Source organism: Phoxinus phoxinus, assembly GCF_949152265.1.
Source record: "Phoxinus phoxinus genome assembly, chromosome: 25".
Lineage (NCBI taxonomy): Eukaryota > Metazoa > Chordata > Actinopteri > Cypriniformes > Leuciscidae > Phoxinus > Phoxinus phoxinus.
Window position 1 is genome coordinate 22804687 of NC_136900.1, and position 18331 is coordinate 22823017.

At 37.4% G+C, this 18331-nt stretch overlaps 1 protein-coding gene across 3 annotated transcripts in view; it reads left to right on the plus strand.

Moving 5' to 3' along the window:
* Positions 1-3981: 3981 nt before the first annotated feature.
* abcc8 (ATP-binding cassette, sub-family C (CFTR/MRP), member 8) overlaps positions 3982-18331 on the plus strand; it is a 72427-nt gene continuing 58077 nt past the window's right edge. The window contains exons 1-6 of one of the 3 annotated variants that reach the window (XR_013796612.1): positions 3982-4323; positions 8303-8465; positions 12299-12440; positions 13537-13658; positions 15545-15711; positions 17562-17804. Coding sequence is in view for 2 of the 3 variants with exons in the window: in XM_079604359.1 (XP_079460485.1) it covers positions 4300-4323; positions 8303-8465; positions 12299-12440; positions 13537-13658; positions 15545-15711; positions 17562-17804 (861 nt within the window). In the remaining variant the exon portion in view is untranslated. Of the gene's footprint in view, positions 4324-7906; positions 8188-8302; positions 8466-12298; positions 12441-13536; positions 13659-15544; positions 15712-17561; positions 17805-18331 lie in introns of those variants that run through there. The other 2 variants (XM_079604359.1, XM_079604360.1) reach the window with 2 other exon arrangements.

An 18331-nucleotide genomic window follows, 5' to 3' on the forward strand; every position in this document is an offset into this window, starting at 1 on the left:
CTTTTCATCCTGAAATACGAGGCAATGTTGTATCATAATAATTAGGAACCACAGTTTCCACAAATCCCTTCACTCGATTGGGATGTTCTCTTTTATTCTGGATGGCAAGGGCAGTGACTGTAAGATCGAGCGTATTTTGCAGTATTAAACATGTATTTATACCGATTTCATCAGGCTCTGAAAATTCTTCAAAAAGAACACAAAGAATGGCCTTCTCAGCTGCCATAGTTGCAACTCTTGCGTCATCATAACAGGGTGTTCAATGCACCACCATTTCAGTTTAAAGGGGTGGTATAATGCCCTTTTTACAAGATGTAAAATAAATCTCTGATGTCCCCAGTGTGTGTGTGAAGTTTTAGCACAAAATACCCCACAGATATTTTTATATAGCATGTTAAAGTTGTCACTTTGAGGGTGTGCAAAAACACACCGTTTTGTGTCTGTCCCTTTAAATGCAAATGAGCTGCTGCTCCCGGCACAGGGGGCGGAGCTTCAACAGCTTGTGTCCTTTTACCTCACACACACACGCACTGAAAATTTCAAAAACTTTTAGCCTTTTATGTTCAAACCGGCGTCAGAAAGCTGTCAACGGAGTCAATGATGGAGAGATTTAAGAAGAAGTGACAACATGTAGAAGCAACAGGACATTTCTGAATGGTTGGTTGCTGAATTTATGTTGCTGATGTGGAGTTAACTATCTTCAATTAGCATATTCTGTCATGATAATCTATTAATCATGTTCAGGGGGCGGGGTTTGTGTAAAATGTAGTGTTGCTGATGTCACTAACCCGGGAGGAATGTCATGTAGTCTCTACCAGCCGTTTGTTGTAGTCCTTAAAAGCAATTTCTTTAAAAGCTAATATCTCCCTTTGCTTTGAACTTTGAGCGTTGTAACTTTGCAGATGTTGTTTATGATCAAACAGCAACATTACACACTAACTACAGTTAGAAAAGTCAAATCATAATCAACCACCCCTTTAAAAAACGTTTTGCAACTTTTTGGCGGGGCTGAACGCAGTCCTGATCTCTGATCAGTTTTATGCATTTGTAGATGTTTTAATTAGACAGTATAATTAAAATTAATAATGGTTAATAGTCTCTTATTGGCCTGTTTAGCTGAGCCATTCATAGAACAAACTAAAAAAAAACTGACAATTGATAAAAGAACAGACACTTGATAATCTTATTAGAATATTAGATAATTGCATTTGAAAGATTTTACTTTCAATAAAACATTTGCAATCGATTTGTAATAGGTGTTTTTATGCATGTTTGGCCCAGGTTTTTGTTGCATTTACTATATAATTATATATAATTAGCAAAACAAGAACAATAGAGCTGGTAAGTCCCGCCCCCTCCGTAAAACCCCGCTGGACCTCAAAGTTGAAAAAGCGTCAATGCAAGTGAATGGGAGAAAATAATTATTTTCTGGTCCCGTTTGAATTGTGCCATGAATGTGAACATATGTTGTCTGTGAATTTTTTATATAATCTTTCATGTTACAAGTTTGACAGTATATGGTATGATTCGTCGGCTAGCAGTTGTGGAAAAGACATAACGAGAAAGACTACATGTCGCCTATGTGACGTCACCCCATAAAGTTGACTTACCCGTGGTTTTCGCCAACCTCAACGATTTTGTCCTCTCCCTGAAAGAAGGCGGTGAAGTGCACCAAAGACACAGCCATGTCTAGCGGGATCCGTGAGCTAGAGCCGTGAGCTAGTGGTGTTGACGTTTCAAACGCGTCGACAGCAGCGAAGAGTTGTAGTCCACAAAGTGCTCTCACACAAAGTCTACCCGTATCAAACTTCTACCCGCTAAATTGTAGCATTCTTCACACGAAAGATTATATAAAAAATTCACAGACAACATATGTTCACATTCATGGCACAATTCAAACGGGACCAGAAAATAATTATTTTCTCCCATTCACTTGCAGTGACGGTTTTTCAACTTTGAGGTCCAGCGGGGTTTTACGGAGGGGCGGGACTTACCAGCTCTATACAGAGAGTGATAAAGTTGATCCCGCTGCTGCTCATGGACAGCTAATACTCACGCTCTCCGTCTCTGCGAGATTTGGAAGGGAATTATCAGATTTCTCTCAGCACAGCATTCATACTGCAATACATGAAAAAGGAACAATGGAAACATGAGGGGTATATACACAAAGACTACAGACTTACAAGGAACACCTGAGAACAACCAATGAGAAAACAGAACTGACGATACAAGACCCAATGAGAATATAATACATGAACCAAGGGAAGCGCATGACAAGATCACATGACGGGATAAAGGAATCACATGACAAACCAGCAAACAAATAAGCCATGACAAAATCAAATAAATGAACCATGAACATGAAATAAAACCAAAACGAGACATGGCAATAAGTATGTCATCATTATTTATTATTTATTTTTGTAGTAATAAAAAAATCATAATTAAGACTTACCAAAGCATGATTTCAAGGCTTTAGATATCCCAACATATTCTTCTTCATTAGGCTGTGCGGTCGTTTTGGTTGATGTTGTTCAAAGGGACTCTTACATGTCATGACTCATGCATTGATTATTGCAGCTTTGACATGTCCTTTTGCTACTGCATGTTTCTATAAATGTCTACAGCACTACTGTGTGTGGAATTATGAATTTCATTGGTTCTTTAGAGCTGACATGATGAAGCCATTGGAAAACGTAGGCCTACAATCCCCTATTTGTGTTTGAAGGCGCTTGTTCCTGCACTACTAATAATGGCCTGCTGGTGGCAGCAGATAGTAATTGTGCTATCAGATCATAATTTTTTCACTGTCTTTTTTTTCCCTTTTATGATGATTGCAAACCGTACAGAGATGACATTAATGATATACAACTTTGTATACAATACACAAAATATATCAACACTATGTTCAATGCCATCTGAACATACAGGAGAACAATGTTAACAATGATTAATGTAAAAAATAAAAAAAAATAAAAAAATAACAAAGGAAAATTAGGAGAAGATAGGGGGAAAAAGACCATGAGGGTAAGATATATACATCAGTTAGTGTGTACTTTTTGCACAATCTGGTTTTAGGCTGTATCTCATGGATAGGCAACGGTGGTCCCGAAGTGCGCTGTCGTGCACAGTTTAACTCCAACTCTGATAAAATAAAATATTTTTTTTTTAAGTGAAGCTTGTTCAGGTGTGTTTAATTAGGGTTGGAGCTAAACTCTGCACGACAGCGGCATTTCATGACCGATAGCCCATATCCCTTACTATAGCCTACCTGATAATTCAAGTCTTTGCTGTTGATTTCCTTTTCCTTATTTGATGTACCTTTTTTTCTTCATCCCTCATGTGTGGATGTAAGATACCAATCCTTTTTAAATATCTATATTCTTTTAGCAACGGTATTTTAAAACAGACCACAGGATCGACAGCCATTCCTCATGATTAATTTGGTAAAAAGCACATAATTTAGTATATCAATTATTCCCCTATGATTTATATCAAGCACAATGTTTTTGAAATACATAGCCTAATAGTCCTTCACTCTTTAAAGACATGCTGTTGTTTGAAAATAAAAAAAATATGCATTAAGAAAACGCTGTATGACTTCTGATATGTTCCATTATGCTTTGTTTTGAGCCATAAAGAGGCGGTATGCTGTGCTGTGATGACGACATGCTCTGCGGACGTCCTGATTGGCTTGTTTTCCTCTTCAGCACCTGTCGAATTTGCCATAATAGCTTACGCGTAGTGGATCAGTGGATCACTTTCTTGCAGAAAGACAGTAATTTTAGGTCCTTTTTTGTCTCAACCAAGAAACAAATATGTATTCACCTACAATCATTAGAAATTATAGGCCTATTATAATTTTATCCTCTCGTTTTATCGTTAAATGCCGCTGCACGCTGTAAAATCAGCTGCATGTCGGTTACAGTTTTCTTCTGTTGTGTGATTGATTGACCAGTCGCTTTGTTCTGTTGCATCGTTGATTGTGATTGATTGCGCGCGTCGCGCGTGTACGTGACGAGTGACGACTGGATGAACTGGATTCATCGACCAACTTTCAAATCGATGTTTGGGAATGTGAAACTGTCAGATTCTGTAAAAGCTCGTTTCAGCACCTTGGCTAGTTCCTCTGGGGAAAATCTCCGACCATATGGCAAAGAAACGGACACATTTCAGTTATTTTTCATTCTTAACATATTCCCGTGTGAGTTAGGCGCTTCTATTTGACGGCGAGGTTTCTGGACTGGATTGAAAATCATCATATGTGGTCGCTGTTTTGGGAAAAACTGGAATTTCAGGATGATGATCACGCGCTACAGACCGGTATGCAAATTTATTTTTTGATCAATAGGAAAAGTGGGTTTAATTAGAAATGTTCATGATCGTAGAGTTTTACCTACATGTTGTAAATTGCCTTTAAACACGAAGTGGTGTATTGAATTGTGTAGCCTTGATACAGTTTTTCGACTATTTTCCAGTGAGGGAGTTGTTAGGAAAACCATGAGCTTTTCACAATCACGCCGCTACATTAAGGAAAGATGCTGTAACTTTTTATGAAACATTTTCCTCATATGAACCTGATTCGCTTTAGACCAAATTTTGACATCTTTACCATTTTAACACGTTTTTGCTTGTGACAAGATGCGATAGAATTCAGCGTCTGTCAGTAAACGGAAAGGTGTTGCGCATGCGCGGTTGTTTTGAAATTGATCCTGTTTCAATGGGATGAAGCTCAAAAGATAATCATAAAAAAATCGATATAAGCTACTACAACCAGCTCTCCACAGTAATTATTTCTCTTGGTGTGTGTGTGTGTGTGTGTGTGTGTGTGTGTGTGCGTGTGTGTGTGTGTGTGTGTGTGTGTGCGTGCGTGTGTCAGAGCTATATAAAAAGATAGTGTTTTATTTATTTGCAAATGCACAAGGATGTCTCATCCGTACAAAAGTAAATTAATGTGATTGGCCTTAATCTTTGATTTTCATGGTCCAGTATCATTTGGAGTCAAAAGAAACTGTTTATATTCTGATTAGATCTATTCAAATTAATTACTTTTTTTAATCAAAATCGGTATTACAGACAGGCATACAGTGCACAACACATAGCCTATCTCTCTGATCTAGTAATATAATAATTAGCTATTTCAATTATTAATGAGAATAAAATTAGGGAAATATGCCTAGGTTTCATGAAATCGTCCTGATAATAGGATTAATTTTCTGCAACATATTTTATTAATATACTTTTGACCCCAACTATTTAACTGTATGCTTATTAAATATGGAGTTAACTACATTTTATGTATATTTTATATATTTATATTTGTGGTGGAAAATAAGGAGAACATTTCTTGAACATGTCCAGTGTTATACAGTTACGTAGACTCTTTATAACCTGATCATGACTAAGAGCTTTAATCTAGATGATTATTAAAGGACACTGGAACTACAGTCCAAATAGAAATGAATGCATATTGAAATAAACAGACCTTCAGGCCCACCTTTGATTTGACCTGCCATGTATTGCCGATTATAGGGTCATGCTACTCATTTATTCTTCAGAAAATGCTTCTTTTAAGGGTATTACATTATGATTGAGTTGTGGTGCGTTTTAACTGTTGCTCTGCTGGTCCGGCAGGAGAGTGAATTTGCATTTTGCTTCGTCTATAACACACCACACCTGTCTGTACTTGACACCTTTGAGTAATAGATCAACGTTATCTTCTCACCACTATGTCATGATTATCACACTATGGCAATAGGTGGTTGTTTTAGTTCTGGACAGTAATAAGGGTCACAGTTCATATACACCCTAGATCTAATATCAGCATGGGTCAGGTAGCTTGTCTAGACACAGAAAGGTGTAATTCTTCAAACTGCACCATTGAATTGACACAAATCTTTTTATAAGACCTTTTGTGTTCCCGGACTTTTGAAAATGACTTGGAAATCTCTCGTTATGCTATATTATTATCACCAAATATTGGATTCTATCTTTTTTGCCAGCTTGTTTTCTTTGAATTAGGACAGGTTTTGTATTTCTTTTTGAAACTGATCGATCGTAGGCCTCATTGATCTGAACTCATGCACCTCAGTTTTTGAGTGAAAAAAGCATTATTTATGGATCATTTTGTCAATATTCAACACAATATGGAAGACATTTGCACTGTTTATTACGCTCTAATGTTTAACCAGGAATTTTGTTTTGAAATGCTTTTGTTTTGTACAAAACGGAACAAATTCACAATTCTGGTGTTCCTGGTCCAAAATGACCAACCTACACAAAACATTGCTTATAAATCTCTCGTTATGCAACAGATTCAGTCTTTTTGTCAACTTGTTTTCTTTCAATTAGTACAGGTTCTGTATTTATTTTTGAAGCTGATTGATCGTAAGCCTCATTGATCTGAGCCTCATTGACCTGAGGTCAAAGTTCATCTCTGAAAAAGAAAGCATGCACTATTAAAAATAGTTTGCGTGTGTGTGTGCGTGTGGTAGTGCGAGTGTGCATGTATCCACGCAAGCACACATATCTTTGCAAGCACACATGTAAATATGTGAACATGAACATGATGAACATGCTCCTGAACAATAAAGGTTTCTCTTATTTTCAATCTCCCCCATTCATTTTCAATGGATGGTCATTTTTGACCAATATAAGCTCATATCAATGAGGCCCACAAAATAAATACAAAACCGGTCCTAATTGAAAGAAAACAATTTGACAAAAGATTGAATTTAATATTTAGTCATAATATAGCATAATGAGCGATTTTGTAAGCTATTTTTTAGTATTTTAGTAGGCCGAGTGTAACAAGGTAGGAAAAAAGTCCCAAAACATTACAAAAAATATCCAAAACATTTGGGGAAGTTTTACCCTGTTTGTGCAAAGTCATTGCACAAACAGGGTAAAACTTCCCCAAATGTAAATCTTTACAAATTGACCCTTAGTCAATTAAGACTAAGTTTTAGTCCAAAGCGATGACATCAACTAACACTTTCGGGAAAAAGAATACACACTCCAGGTCAAACTGACTCGAACACAACATAAGTGTTCAATATAATGGTCCATATGCATGTAGTGGAGCAATAGCAATGGTTTGATATATCTTTTTTTTGTGTTGTTGTTTTTTGTTTTGTTTTCCTTTTGTTTTGTTTTTCCTTTTTAGCTTTCATTTTTATTTGTATTTTTTTATTTTTGTTAGTTTTTTCTGTTTTTGTTCTCCTTTGTATTTGTTTTCTTCGTCTTTTCTGTGTTTTTGTTGTTTTGTTTTCATTTTGTTTTATGTTTTTTCCTTTTTTTGCTTTCATTTTGTATTTAGTTTTGTTTGTTTTTGTTCCGTTTTGTATTTGGTTTGTTCGTCTTTTCTGTGTCTGTGTTTTTGTTTGTTAGTTTTTTCTTCTGTTTTTTGTTTGTTTCCGTTGTGTTTAGTGATTTATCGGCAGTTATCGAATAAAACCTACATACAGATTTCAGATCATTAAATTTCCTATCCAAATATTATAAATATTATGCAATATAAATCTAATTTACTGTCCTTAAACTGTTATATATTGACATTTTATCAGCCACACTGCTTTCTAGATTTCAGCATCTGCCACACATCTGTAAACCTGAAAAATCAGTTTGTCCTCATTACAAGGCCTTTCGTCCTTCAACCGTCTCATACGTTCGCTTTGGTTTTTGAATTTCCTGACAATCCGACCAAAGCAGTCTTTGTTTAACTGTGAGTCAGTTCACCAGTCTTCATGTTTGATGTCTCATAGCGTGAACCTCACTGTGACATGTGTGCTGGTTTTTCAACGCCGCCCGCTATGCAATTCTCCCCCTCCCCTCCTCCCTCTCCCCTCCGTCATGCTGTGTCTCTCTCTCCTCGTCATACTCTCATGCACACACTCCGCCATCCAGCTTTCCTCCCACAAGGTCAACTCTTAGCTTTTGATCACAGGAAGATCGCATTCCGAGCACACGCGTGAGTCTGCGCACGCACTGAGATGCTTTTTGTTTTTTAATGCCATTATGCCGCGGCTGTGTTTGAAAGCATGCATGTGAGTGGAATCCGATGCAGGCGTCCCCCTGTCGACATGAAGCTGGTTGGATGTGCTCATCCCATGCCGGACCGGAGCCGCTGCTGCGCTCTACCTGTGCAGTGATTCACTTCGGCTGATTTCCTCCACCTACAGCAAGGATGTAACGGCTCCTCTGTGGACCGATTATGCTCTGAGAGGATCTCTTTTAGCTTTTAACCCTCTTCTTGTCCTCTTTCTCCTCCTGCCTCTGTCTTTCTTCTGCCGGATCACCTCAGAGACCCGATACCACCATGTCCTTGGCATTCTGCGGCAACGACAACAACTCAGCCGCTTACAACGTGGATGCCGGTGTCCTCAACAACGGCTGCTTCCTGGACGCCCTCACAGTGGTGCCGCACGTCTTCCTGCTCTTCATCACATTTCCTATCCTCTTCATCGGTGAGTGTCAGAGACAGGTGAGAACTAGTGCATGTTTGTGTCACAATACTCAAAGGCTGGAGTGACTATACTTTAACCTAACTACATGCTCCAACTTTAATAGATAGATAGATAGATAGATAGATAGATAGATAGATAGATAGATAGATAGATAGATAGATAGATAGATAGATAGATAGATAGATAGATAGATAGATAGATAGATAGATAGATATGCAGGTTTATATACAGGCAAACCCAAATATATTCAGATTCAACATTTCTCACATCATCAGTCTATTCGCTATGGTTTAGAAAATGGTAATACAATATGACAAGAACTCAGAGGTATCAGATCAGTGGATATTTCCCTGGTTTTGGCCGTCCTTCTGTTAGACTGTCTCACAAATGAATTAGGTTGAATATCTGTCAGCTGTTAAATTTAACTACACAATTAGATAATACATGTTTAGGTCAACCAATTACCAAGCAATGCTTAATGTTGTTCAGTCTGTGGTGTAAAAAGGTCGCATTAGCAATTAAAGAAAAAACACGTAAGCAAAATATGGTCAGGTCAATGTCTGAATAATGTTTGGTCCCAAATTTGTATAAATTTTACTGGTAGTCCACTGTATGAAGAATTTTTGGGTATAATTTGTCACGGTTACTTTATTTTGCCATCCTCACTTACTAAATGAATTATAGTGTCTTGCACCCACTTGTAAAAAATTATATATAAAAAATTAAATCTGGTGTCTGAATATTTTTTGTTTTGACTACTGCACCATTTAGGATAGTGTTTTGTTTTGTTGAGGGATCAGAGACACAGACAAATGATTAATGAGCTCTTTGAAAATCATTTCTGAACATTTGGCTCATTCATTATGAGATAAACACTGCATAATTGATTTGCACTCAAGTAGCCATTCGCCAGAAAATGTGATTTGGCGAACCACACAGGGAGACCGGGATAGAGTTTTTCATCCCGCTGTGGAAAACAATTTTAGACTATCAAATGTGACCTTAGTGGTGGAATGTAGAGCTGAAGAGAGTCCGAGCGTCGAGTTACATGAAGGTCGCTGTTCGTTTTGCCATACCAGAAGAGTCAGAGCAACATTCAACAATCCCACAAATGTTAAAATGAGCTAACCCGACACCTACTCTCATACTTTGTTTTATGAATTTTCCAAATGATTCTGATTAATTTGTTTTGCTTCCTGCCACCTTGCGCCAAGTTTCAGCGTTCTCAGAAGTTGTAGTCTTCATAGATGGGTAAACTTCAATAGCTGTGAATGGGAGATGACAGCAAATATATTTTTCTGTGATCCCATTTGCTCTATAAGTTTTCCATAACTTTATAAGTTTTCCATAACTTTCCAAAAGAGGGAAAGATGTCTATTTCCCGTCACTCCCTCAGTCGTTGTGTAGAAACAAGCTGCAGCATTAAAGGGTTAGTTCACCCTAAAGCGCAACTTATGAAACGAGTGACGTCGGAAGTAGCGTAAATATCACCAGTACGTCGCATTACTCACATAAGTTGAGCTTTTTGGCATAAGTAGAATCCGTATGTTCGTTTGGCCGGAAGCTAGTTATTTTACTTTATAAAGTTTTAAATATGGATATTTTTCTTACACAAACACATCACTTCACTTCAGAAGGCCTTTAATAACCCCCCAGAGCCGTGTGGAGCACTTTTATCATGGATAGATGCACTTTTATGATGGATAGATGCACTTTTATCATGGCTAGATGCACTTTTATCATGGATAGATGCACTTTTATGATGGATATATGCACTTTTATGATGGATATATGCACTTTTATGATGGATATATGCACTTTTATCATGGATAGATGCACTTTTATCATGGAAAGATGCACTTTTATCATGGATAGATACACTTTTATGATGGATATATGCACTTTTATCATGGCTAGATGCACTTTTATCATGGATAGATGCACTTTTATGATGGATATATGCACTTTTATGATGGATATATGCACTTTTATCATGGATAGATGCACTTTTATCATGGATAGATGCACTTTTATCATGGATAGATGCACTTTTATCATGGATAGATGTACTTTTATGATGGATATATGCACTTTTATCATGGATAGATGCACTTTTATCATGGATAGATGCACTTTTATCATGGATAGATGCATTTTTATCATGGATAGATGCACTTTTATGATGGATAGATGCACTTGTATCATGGATAGATGCACTTTTATGATGGATACATGCACTTTTATGATGGATAGATGCACTTTTATCATGGATAGATGCACTTTTATCATGGATAGATGCACTTTTATGATGGATAGATGCACTTTTATCATGGATAGATGCACTTTTATGATGGATAGATGCACTTTTATGATGGATAGATGCACTTTTATCATGGATAGATGCACTTTTATCATGGATAGGTGCACTTTTATCATGGATAGATGCACTTTTGTGATGAATAGATGCACTTTTATGATGGATAGATGCACTTTTATCATGAATAGATGCACTTTTATGGGCTTCCATTCACTGCCATTATAAAGCTTGGAAGAGACAGGACATTTTTTTATGTAAGGCCGATTGTATTCGTCTGAAAGTAGAATGTCATATACACCTATGACTTGAGGGTGAGTAAATCATGGGATAATTTGAATTTTCGGGTGAACTATCCTTTAATTTGCTGTTGTAATTTACTGTCAAGGTAATATAACACAATGTATAGTGTTATAAATGTGTATTTTTTTGTGGAAATTTGAATAACTGGAAATGTGTGTCTGTGAAAAGGGTCCATTGTTTTGGTCGTAGCCCCGCCCCTATTCACTCCAAGAGCTGATTCGCTTACGCTTTTGTGCTACAAAAATAAACAATACTACAAAAAAAAAACATAGTTCAACCATGGTATTTGTGGTATTTGTAGTACAACTGTGGTTATACAAATAGTTATCAATCTGCCAAAAAAAACATGCTCACTACACTTGTGTAGTACACATGTGATGTTTACTTTAATACAACCATGGTTTATTTTCAGAAGGGCACAGCAACCCAGACTTTCTCAGAACGCTTATTTCAGTGATATCTGTCAATACATGCATTAGGCTTGCTAGGCAAGAATCACTTATTATTCAGAAACAGTTCTATTTCACCGTTATTGATTGATTTTCACGACTTTAATCCCACTGATGGCTGCAATGTTGCAAAATAAACAGTGACCAGTGCGTTTCAATAGCCCGAATCAAAAAGAAATATCTCTTATGGTTTGTTTCTTTTTAGTGAATCAAAAACACTTATGAATCAGTTGGAGCAGTCTGTTAAAAATACCTTTTGTAAGAATTAAATGTATTTCTGGTTTGTTTTATCATGTTATCTTTTCTGTTTGAATCTCAAAAGAATAATTACAATACGTTAGCAAAACAATTATTAGTGAATCATTAAATCCATACAATTCCCATCTCAAATTGACATTTTATGCATGATATTCCCCAAAAATGCTTCAATCAGTTTTAATATACAATACATGTTGTTGTTTATTTCAAATCAGCATATCCCTAATATCCAGTTCTTCAGGATATCAAAGGGTAAAATCTGTCCCAGTTATTGCAACATATCAGACTGATTTGGATATGGAAACCAGCTTTTCCCCATTGTCACACGGCATATTTGCCCCATATAAAAAGCTTGCTTAAAAGCACCGGCCAAATGCGTATGTGATGTTCTTTAGTTCAGATGATGATATATGGACAAACAATGTATTCCTCAAGGATAGTTTACATCAGTTCCTGACATAAATATATTGCTGTAAGTCACGAACAGATTTTTAATCACTGTATTGTAGGCTGGGGGAGTCAGAGCTCCAAGGTGCACATCCATCACAGCACTTGGCTGCACTTCCCCGGACACAACCTCCGCTGGATCCTCACCTTCATCCTGCTCTTCGTCGTCGTGTGTGAAATAGCAGAGGGCATCGTGTCCGACGGGTGAGATATCTCTCTTTCTGTCAGTCTGTGTGAATCTCATTAAACCTGTCAAGAACATGCCCTAGACATAGGCTCAAATGACAGATTTTTTACATTAATCCGGATACATTTGAAAACTGCATTTTCGTTTCAAAACGCTCTGTCCACACTCGCGTCTTCAAGCATTTTCCAAAAATGTCTCATTTACACTGAAACGTCGGAATATCTAAATTCACCTTAATACTGCGCATGCGTAAAATGAAAGCTCATGAAAGCTCACTGAGATGATACAGACGGAACAGACTTCGTAAAGTTCTCGTGCTATTGTTCTGGCAGAATCGTTTTATTTAGCAAAAATATCTCAGCATTCACGCACTCTCTCACCATTACATGTTTGGTCTAAAGCGCAACCGCTCTCATGTTTTGACCCTGGACAGCAATCACGAGTAAATCTTTTGTCATCTTCGCAGGACTCTGATATGAAGAGTGTACAAAGTAACATTTTTAGCAGCAGTGTGAAAGTGAATAGCACATAACAAGCACAATAGCGGAATAAACATACATATCTATCGGTTCAATATGCGTCACATGACTAAACATGCGTCATCGTTTTCTATTTTAATATATTTTAAACCTAATTTATTTCTTGTGATGCAAAGCTGAATCTTCAGCATCATTACACCAGTCTTTAGTGTCTCATGATCCTTCAGAAATCAGTATAATATGATTATTTGCTGCTCAAAAAAGATGTACTATTATTATCAGTGTTGAAAAAAGTTGAGCTGCTTAAAACCATTACACCTTTTTTTAGGAGTCTTTGAATAGAAAGTTCAAAAGTTTTGATTTCTTTAAAAAAAAAAGATGTATAAAGGAAAATCTGGAGAATAAAGGATAAACCAAATAAACTTGTCACACTCCAAAAGATGTGTAAAATATTATTTTTTAATGCAAAAATATCTATAAATACAGTATGTGTATCATTTATTTGTTTGTGTAATGTTACAGTACATGGACATGCCATTGATCTATTCGTACATCAGTCTGTATCCTATAGCCTATTTTTTTAATGGAATTGGAAATGTTGATCTATATCTAATACGGTCTCTCTCTTTCTCAGGTTTAATCAGTCGGTCCACCTGCACCTCTACATGCCATCATGCTTGGCCTTCATGGCTGCCATCACGTCAATCATCTACTACCACAACATCGAGACCTCCAACTTCCCCAAACTACTGATTAGTACGTGTTGACTTCATAGTGTGTTTTGCTTTTGAAGGATTGATTTTTCTTTTATTTGGATGTGGCATGCACATTTAAGAAGTATATGTGTACTTTGGAATATGTTTTGAATTGCAATAGCTACATTTTTCTAGAAATCCGACTTGCATTGCAGTGCTGCAGACTTGGTGGGTTCAATGCTATTTTCCAACTAAAATTTCATTTCCAGAATAAAATAGTTTGTCACAATGACTTCAAATCATCTGACCGTCAAGAGATTGAAGTTCCAGCCCTACAATCCCATTCCTCGACTGTAATATGTTTGAGAATGGCAGGGCCCCTTATAAGACTCTAACCGTATCTATCATCCCGTCATTGAACATCTGGAGTGTGAAGCAGTTTAAAAAAAAAACCCTATTATGCTATTTTTGGATATTGCCTATCATGTAGTGTAAAACAGCTTTTTGTGAAGGTCTGCAAATTTTCAAAGATCAAAGGGCAGATAAATGATTTTTTTGTCTCCCAAAAAAGAACCGATCCTTACTTGCTGCACAAACCTACATTGGTTTGTAACAAATTTGCATAATGCCGGCCTATGGTCTTCATTGGCTGCCAGCCAACTCCTCTACATTGACCCTCAAACACTGTAGTTGTAGCTAAGCCCTGAAGAGTTTGGTTTGTGTTGTCGACATGTCAAGAAGACGCTGTTTTCTGCGCTGCGAAAGCAAATATACTTTGCTTCACCTCCAAAGGATGAAGGCTCAAATTAATACTGTAAACCGATCACAACAGACTGGGCCATCTGACCAATCAGAGTAGAGGAAGCTCTCAAAAAGGCGGGGTTTAGAGAGACGGAATCCTTTATCGAACAGGTTCAGACACTGCGAGATAAGAGGTGATGCTGCACTGTATATTATGGACGCGTGTAAACGTATTGTAGGGGATCTCCAAAACATAATTAGGAACCGTTAAAATGGCATAAGGGCCAGTGTTGTGCCTGAACGCGTTCATTGAACGATAGTTCATGAACTCATTCATATTTTGGGCGAACGTGAACTGAACGTACTGTATTACTGCCTGATGAACGTTACCGTGAACTCATTCATTCTGGTGTCGGTGAACGGCACGCTCTCTCAGTTTAACTTCGTTCAATAGGGTGCCAGATTTCTATAGAGCCTTCCAGGCAAAAACACCCCGTAAACTGCCTTAATATGTAGCGGAAAAAACACCCAATCTGGCAACACCAGCCGCCAGTGTCCTGACTCTCTTGGTCGATCTCGTTCATCAAAATGAACAAATCTTTTTTCCGAGCCATTTCGTTCATTTAAGGGGCTTTAAATGTTATACTATTAACTGGCAAATTCCCCAAACACATCCACTTATGCAATCTTGATCATATTCTGAATTATTAAATCATTATAATGCAGTCAAAATCATTTACAGGGAACATAAATAATTACTTTGCCTTCCGAGTCTTTCGTTCATTTGTCACGTGACCGACGCAATGAATGGATTAATGAACGACTCATCACTAAACTCAAAGCAAAAAGCTGCATGATCATTTAAATGAGTTTCATGACAAGGTCGGTGAGGATGGGAAACATCTGACGCATAGCTTCAGTGTTAAAACTGATCAAATAATTGCTGTGGTTCTATATGGGCTGTGGCAATCATTTTGAAAAAGAATAGCTCGCAGCAACATGAAAAAAAAAGAAAGAACTATGAACTAGTTAATTTTAAAATTTGTGTACTGAACTTTGAACTAGTTCATGTAAAAAGTGAACTTTCCCAACACTGATAAGGGCACTTAAAAGTTTTGGATGTTGAGCAAAACCAGCAGAGCGTGTAGAGAATGTGATGTCATATATGATTATATTGACTTTTTTATATCTATTTTTCTTTCACAGCTTTGCTCATTTACTGGGTTCTGGCATTTGTCTCTAAAGCGATCAAGTTTGCCAAGTACACGGAGCACGGGATCGGCCTGAGACAGCTGCGGTTCGGGATCACCGGCTCACTGACCCTGCTATACGGTCTGCTGTTGGCCGTGGAGATCAATGTCATCATGACGAGGGTAATGATTGTGTGTCTGTGATTTGTATTCTCAGTCGTTGATTCTCCGTTCTTATTCTTCCGCCTCTGGCTTTCATTTTCTTGCAACATACTCTCATTGCAGTCTCGGATAATACAGACTGCAGGGAATTTGGGAAGCTCTGAATGCAGTCCGATCTTTAATCTGAGGTTTAAAGATGTATCTGTCCGAATACAGACTATTTACACTCCCTCAAGTCTTTCCAACTTTACTTATTTCTGTGGAACACAAAAGGTGATATTTGGAAGAATATTTAAGCTGCATAAATGTGGTCTTCTGAGGCCATATGACTGATATTATATAGGCTTATAGGATAATTCCGGTATTTAATACCTCGAGTCTATTTTGTAGTTTGTTTTGGATGAACAAGAGTGGTGGACAACATTTTTTTGACAATGGTTCCTCTCCCGAGTTTTTGACTATAAAAGAATTGGCCATGGACCCATTTAACATTGGAGTCAATGGGCATGTCCGAAAATGTCATTAAAACAACCTTTAACATTAGTTTTCAAAACTGTGCATTTACCGAGTGATTAGTGATGTTAGTTGATGTTCCAGAAACAAAAAGTGTTGCGAAATACAGTTTCTGTCGTGTTTTATTTGTCATTTTGTAAAATTCCATTGAATTCTGTTGAAGGACTGAGTGCTCGTTAATATAAATGCGCTACCGGAAAACGGAAAGGGGGCTGTTTACATTTGGTCGATGTAGTCTTTTTGCTCGCTTCCGTTTCTCATAAGGCTAGCGAGCAGAGCAACTGTGCTCCGGGAGAGTAAGCGAAATAAACAATAATTTTTTTAGGAACTTTACCGCAGTTTTTGACCGCACAAATTCTAACCATATTGAAAGACGTGACCACTGACCAGTGCAATATGAAGTTGAACTCGACTGTGACCGTGAGTGTCCCGCGAGACATAAACATCGGTTATCGCCATCAAGTGGTCGGGAGTGTGCTAACGCTTCAGATTCAAATATTGAGCGGAAGTTACACGGTTGTGAAGTGTCTGAAAAAATAGTTCCACTATAGCAAAATAAACGGATTGGAATCATATATTGCGACGATATATTGTTTATAATCATCAACGAACACCACTAACCACTCGGTGAGTTTAACAGTTTTGTAAACGAACATTATTGGCTGTTTTAATGACATTTTCGGACATGCCCATTGACTCCAATGTTAAATGGGTCCATGGCCAATTCTATTATAGTCAAAAACTCGTGAGAGGAACCATTGTCAAAAAAATGTTATCCACCACTCTTGTTCATCCAAAACAAACTACAATATAGACTCAAGGTGTTAAATACCGGAATTATCCTTTAAATATTGAACAGATGAAAATGCATCTCATAATAACTGCAGTATGATGGTGCAGAGAGCTGTGTTATGATTTTATGAAATTACATAATACGGAAACACTTCTCCATGAGGATGTTTTTTGTGATATATCTCTGGATTTATCACTTTGTTTGTTTTTGTCTGGTGTAGCTATGGTGCGATGATGTAAAACTATTAGTCGATGTCTTGCTCTGGAGGCGGGCGTATGTAAATGTATTTATCCGTGTGACGTCACAAATTCCACAATATCCAAACGAGCCATTTTTGGAGCTTGATTAAATAAATGCTTTGTTTATAATGAGGATGTTTTAAGCTATGAAACTTGCAGGATGTTTTAATGGTACAAAGGCCTTCTATATGGCAACAGATCAAGGCAAATCTGATTTGATCAGTCATGACATGACCCCTTTAATGTTGAGACTGGAAACATTGCTTTTGAACTGGCATTTTCTTTCGTGTACAATTTTGACAAGGTTTTCTCACGTTTTTCTACAGCGTTATATGTGTTTCGCATACGCCCCTGAGGTGAAGCCCCCGGAGGATTTACAGGACCTGGGGGTTCGATTCCTGCAGCCGTTTGTAAACCTGCTGTCCAAAAGCACATACTGGTGGATGAACACCTTCATCACTTCAGCACACAGACGCCCCATCGACCTGAAGGTCATTGGCAGGCTTCCAATCTCTATGAGAGCTCTAACAAACTACCTGAGGCTCCGCGTGGCCTTTGAAACCCAGAAGGTACATTTTAAGAATCTGTCATAGTTTTTTTATTTTATATTTTTACTATTACTGTTTTCAGGCAAAACCTCTTTCTTTTTTGTCACAAAACAAGGATAGGAGACTCTTTTACCAACAAACGTTTATGGTTCTTACACATTTTGTTCATCATAAAATCGGCAGCAGTAAATTTCAGAAGTCACAGTCATCAAGCTTCCGACAACTCTTTCGTTCTGTATAACATTTTCCCTGAAAGTTTGAGGTATAATAGTTTGCAAAAGCACGATTAAAAGGCTGTGAAAGCGAACTAGTGAGTAATTGAGTTTCCTTGTTCCCTGTGATATTGTTTAATGTCCCAGACATTCTCTAGTCCCATCCCAGCTGATGAATATATGAATATAATAAGATTGTTTTGCAAAAATTATGAAAATGTTATTTCTTATTTCAAAACATTCCAAAAATGTCTCGGTTATGTGAACATTAAGGGTACATTCCATTTAATTATTTTGCAAACATTATGGGAAAGTTATTTTTTAATGTTCTCTGAA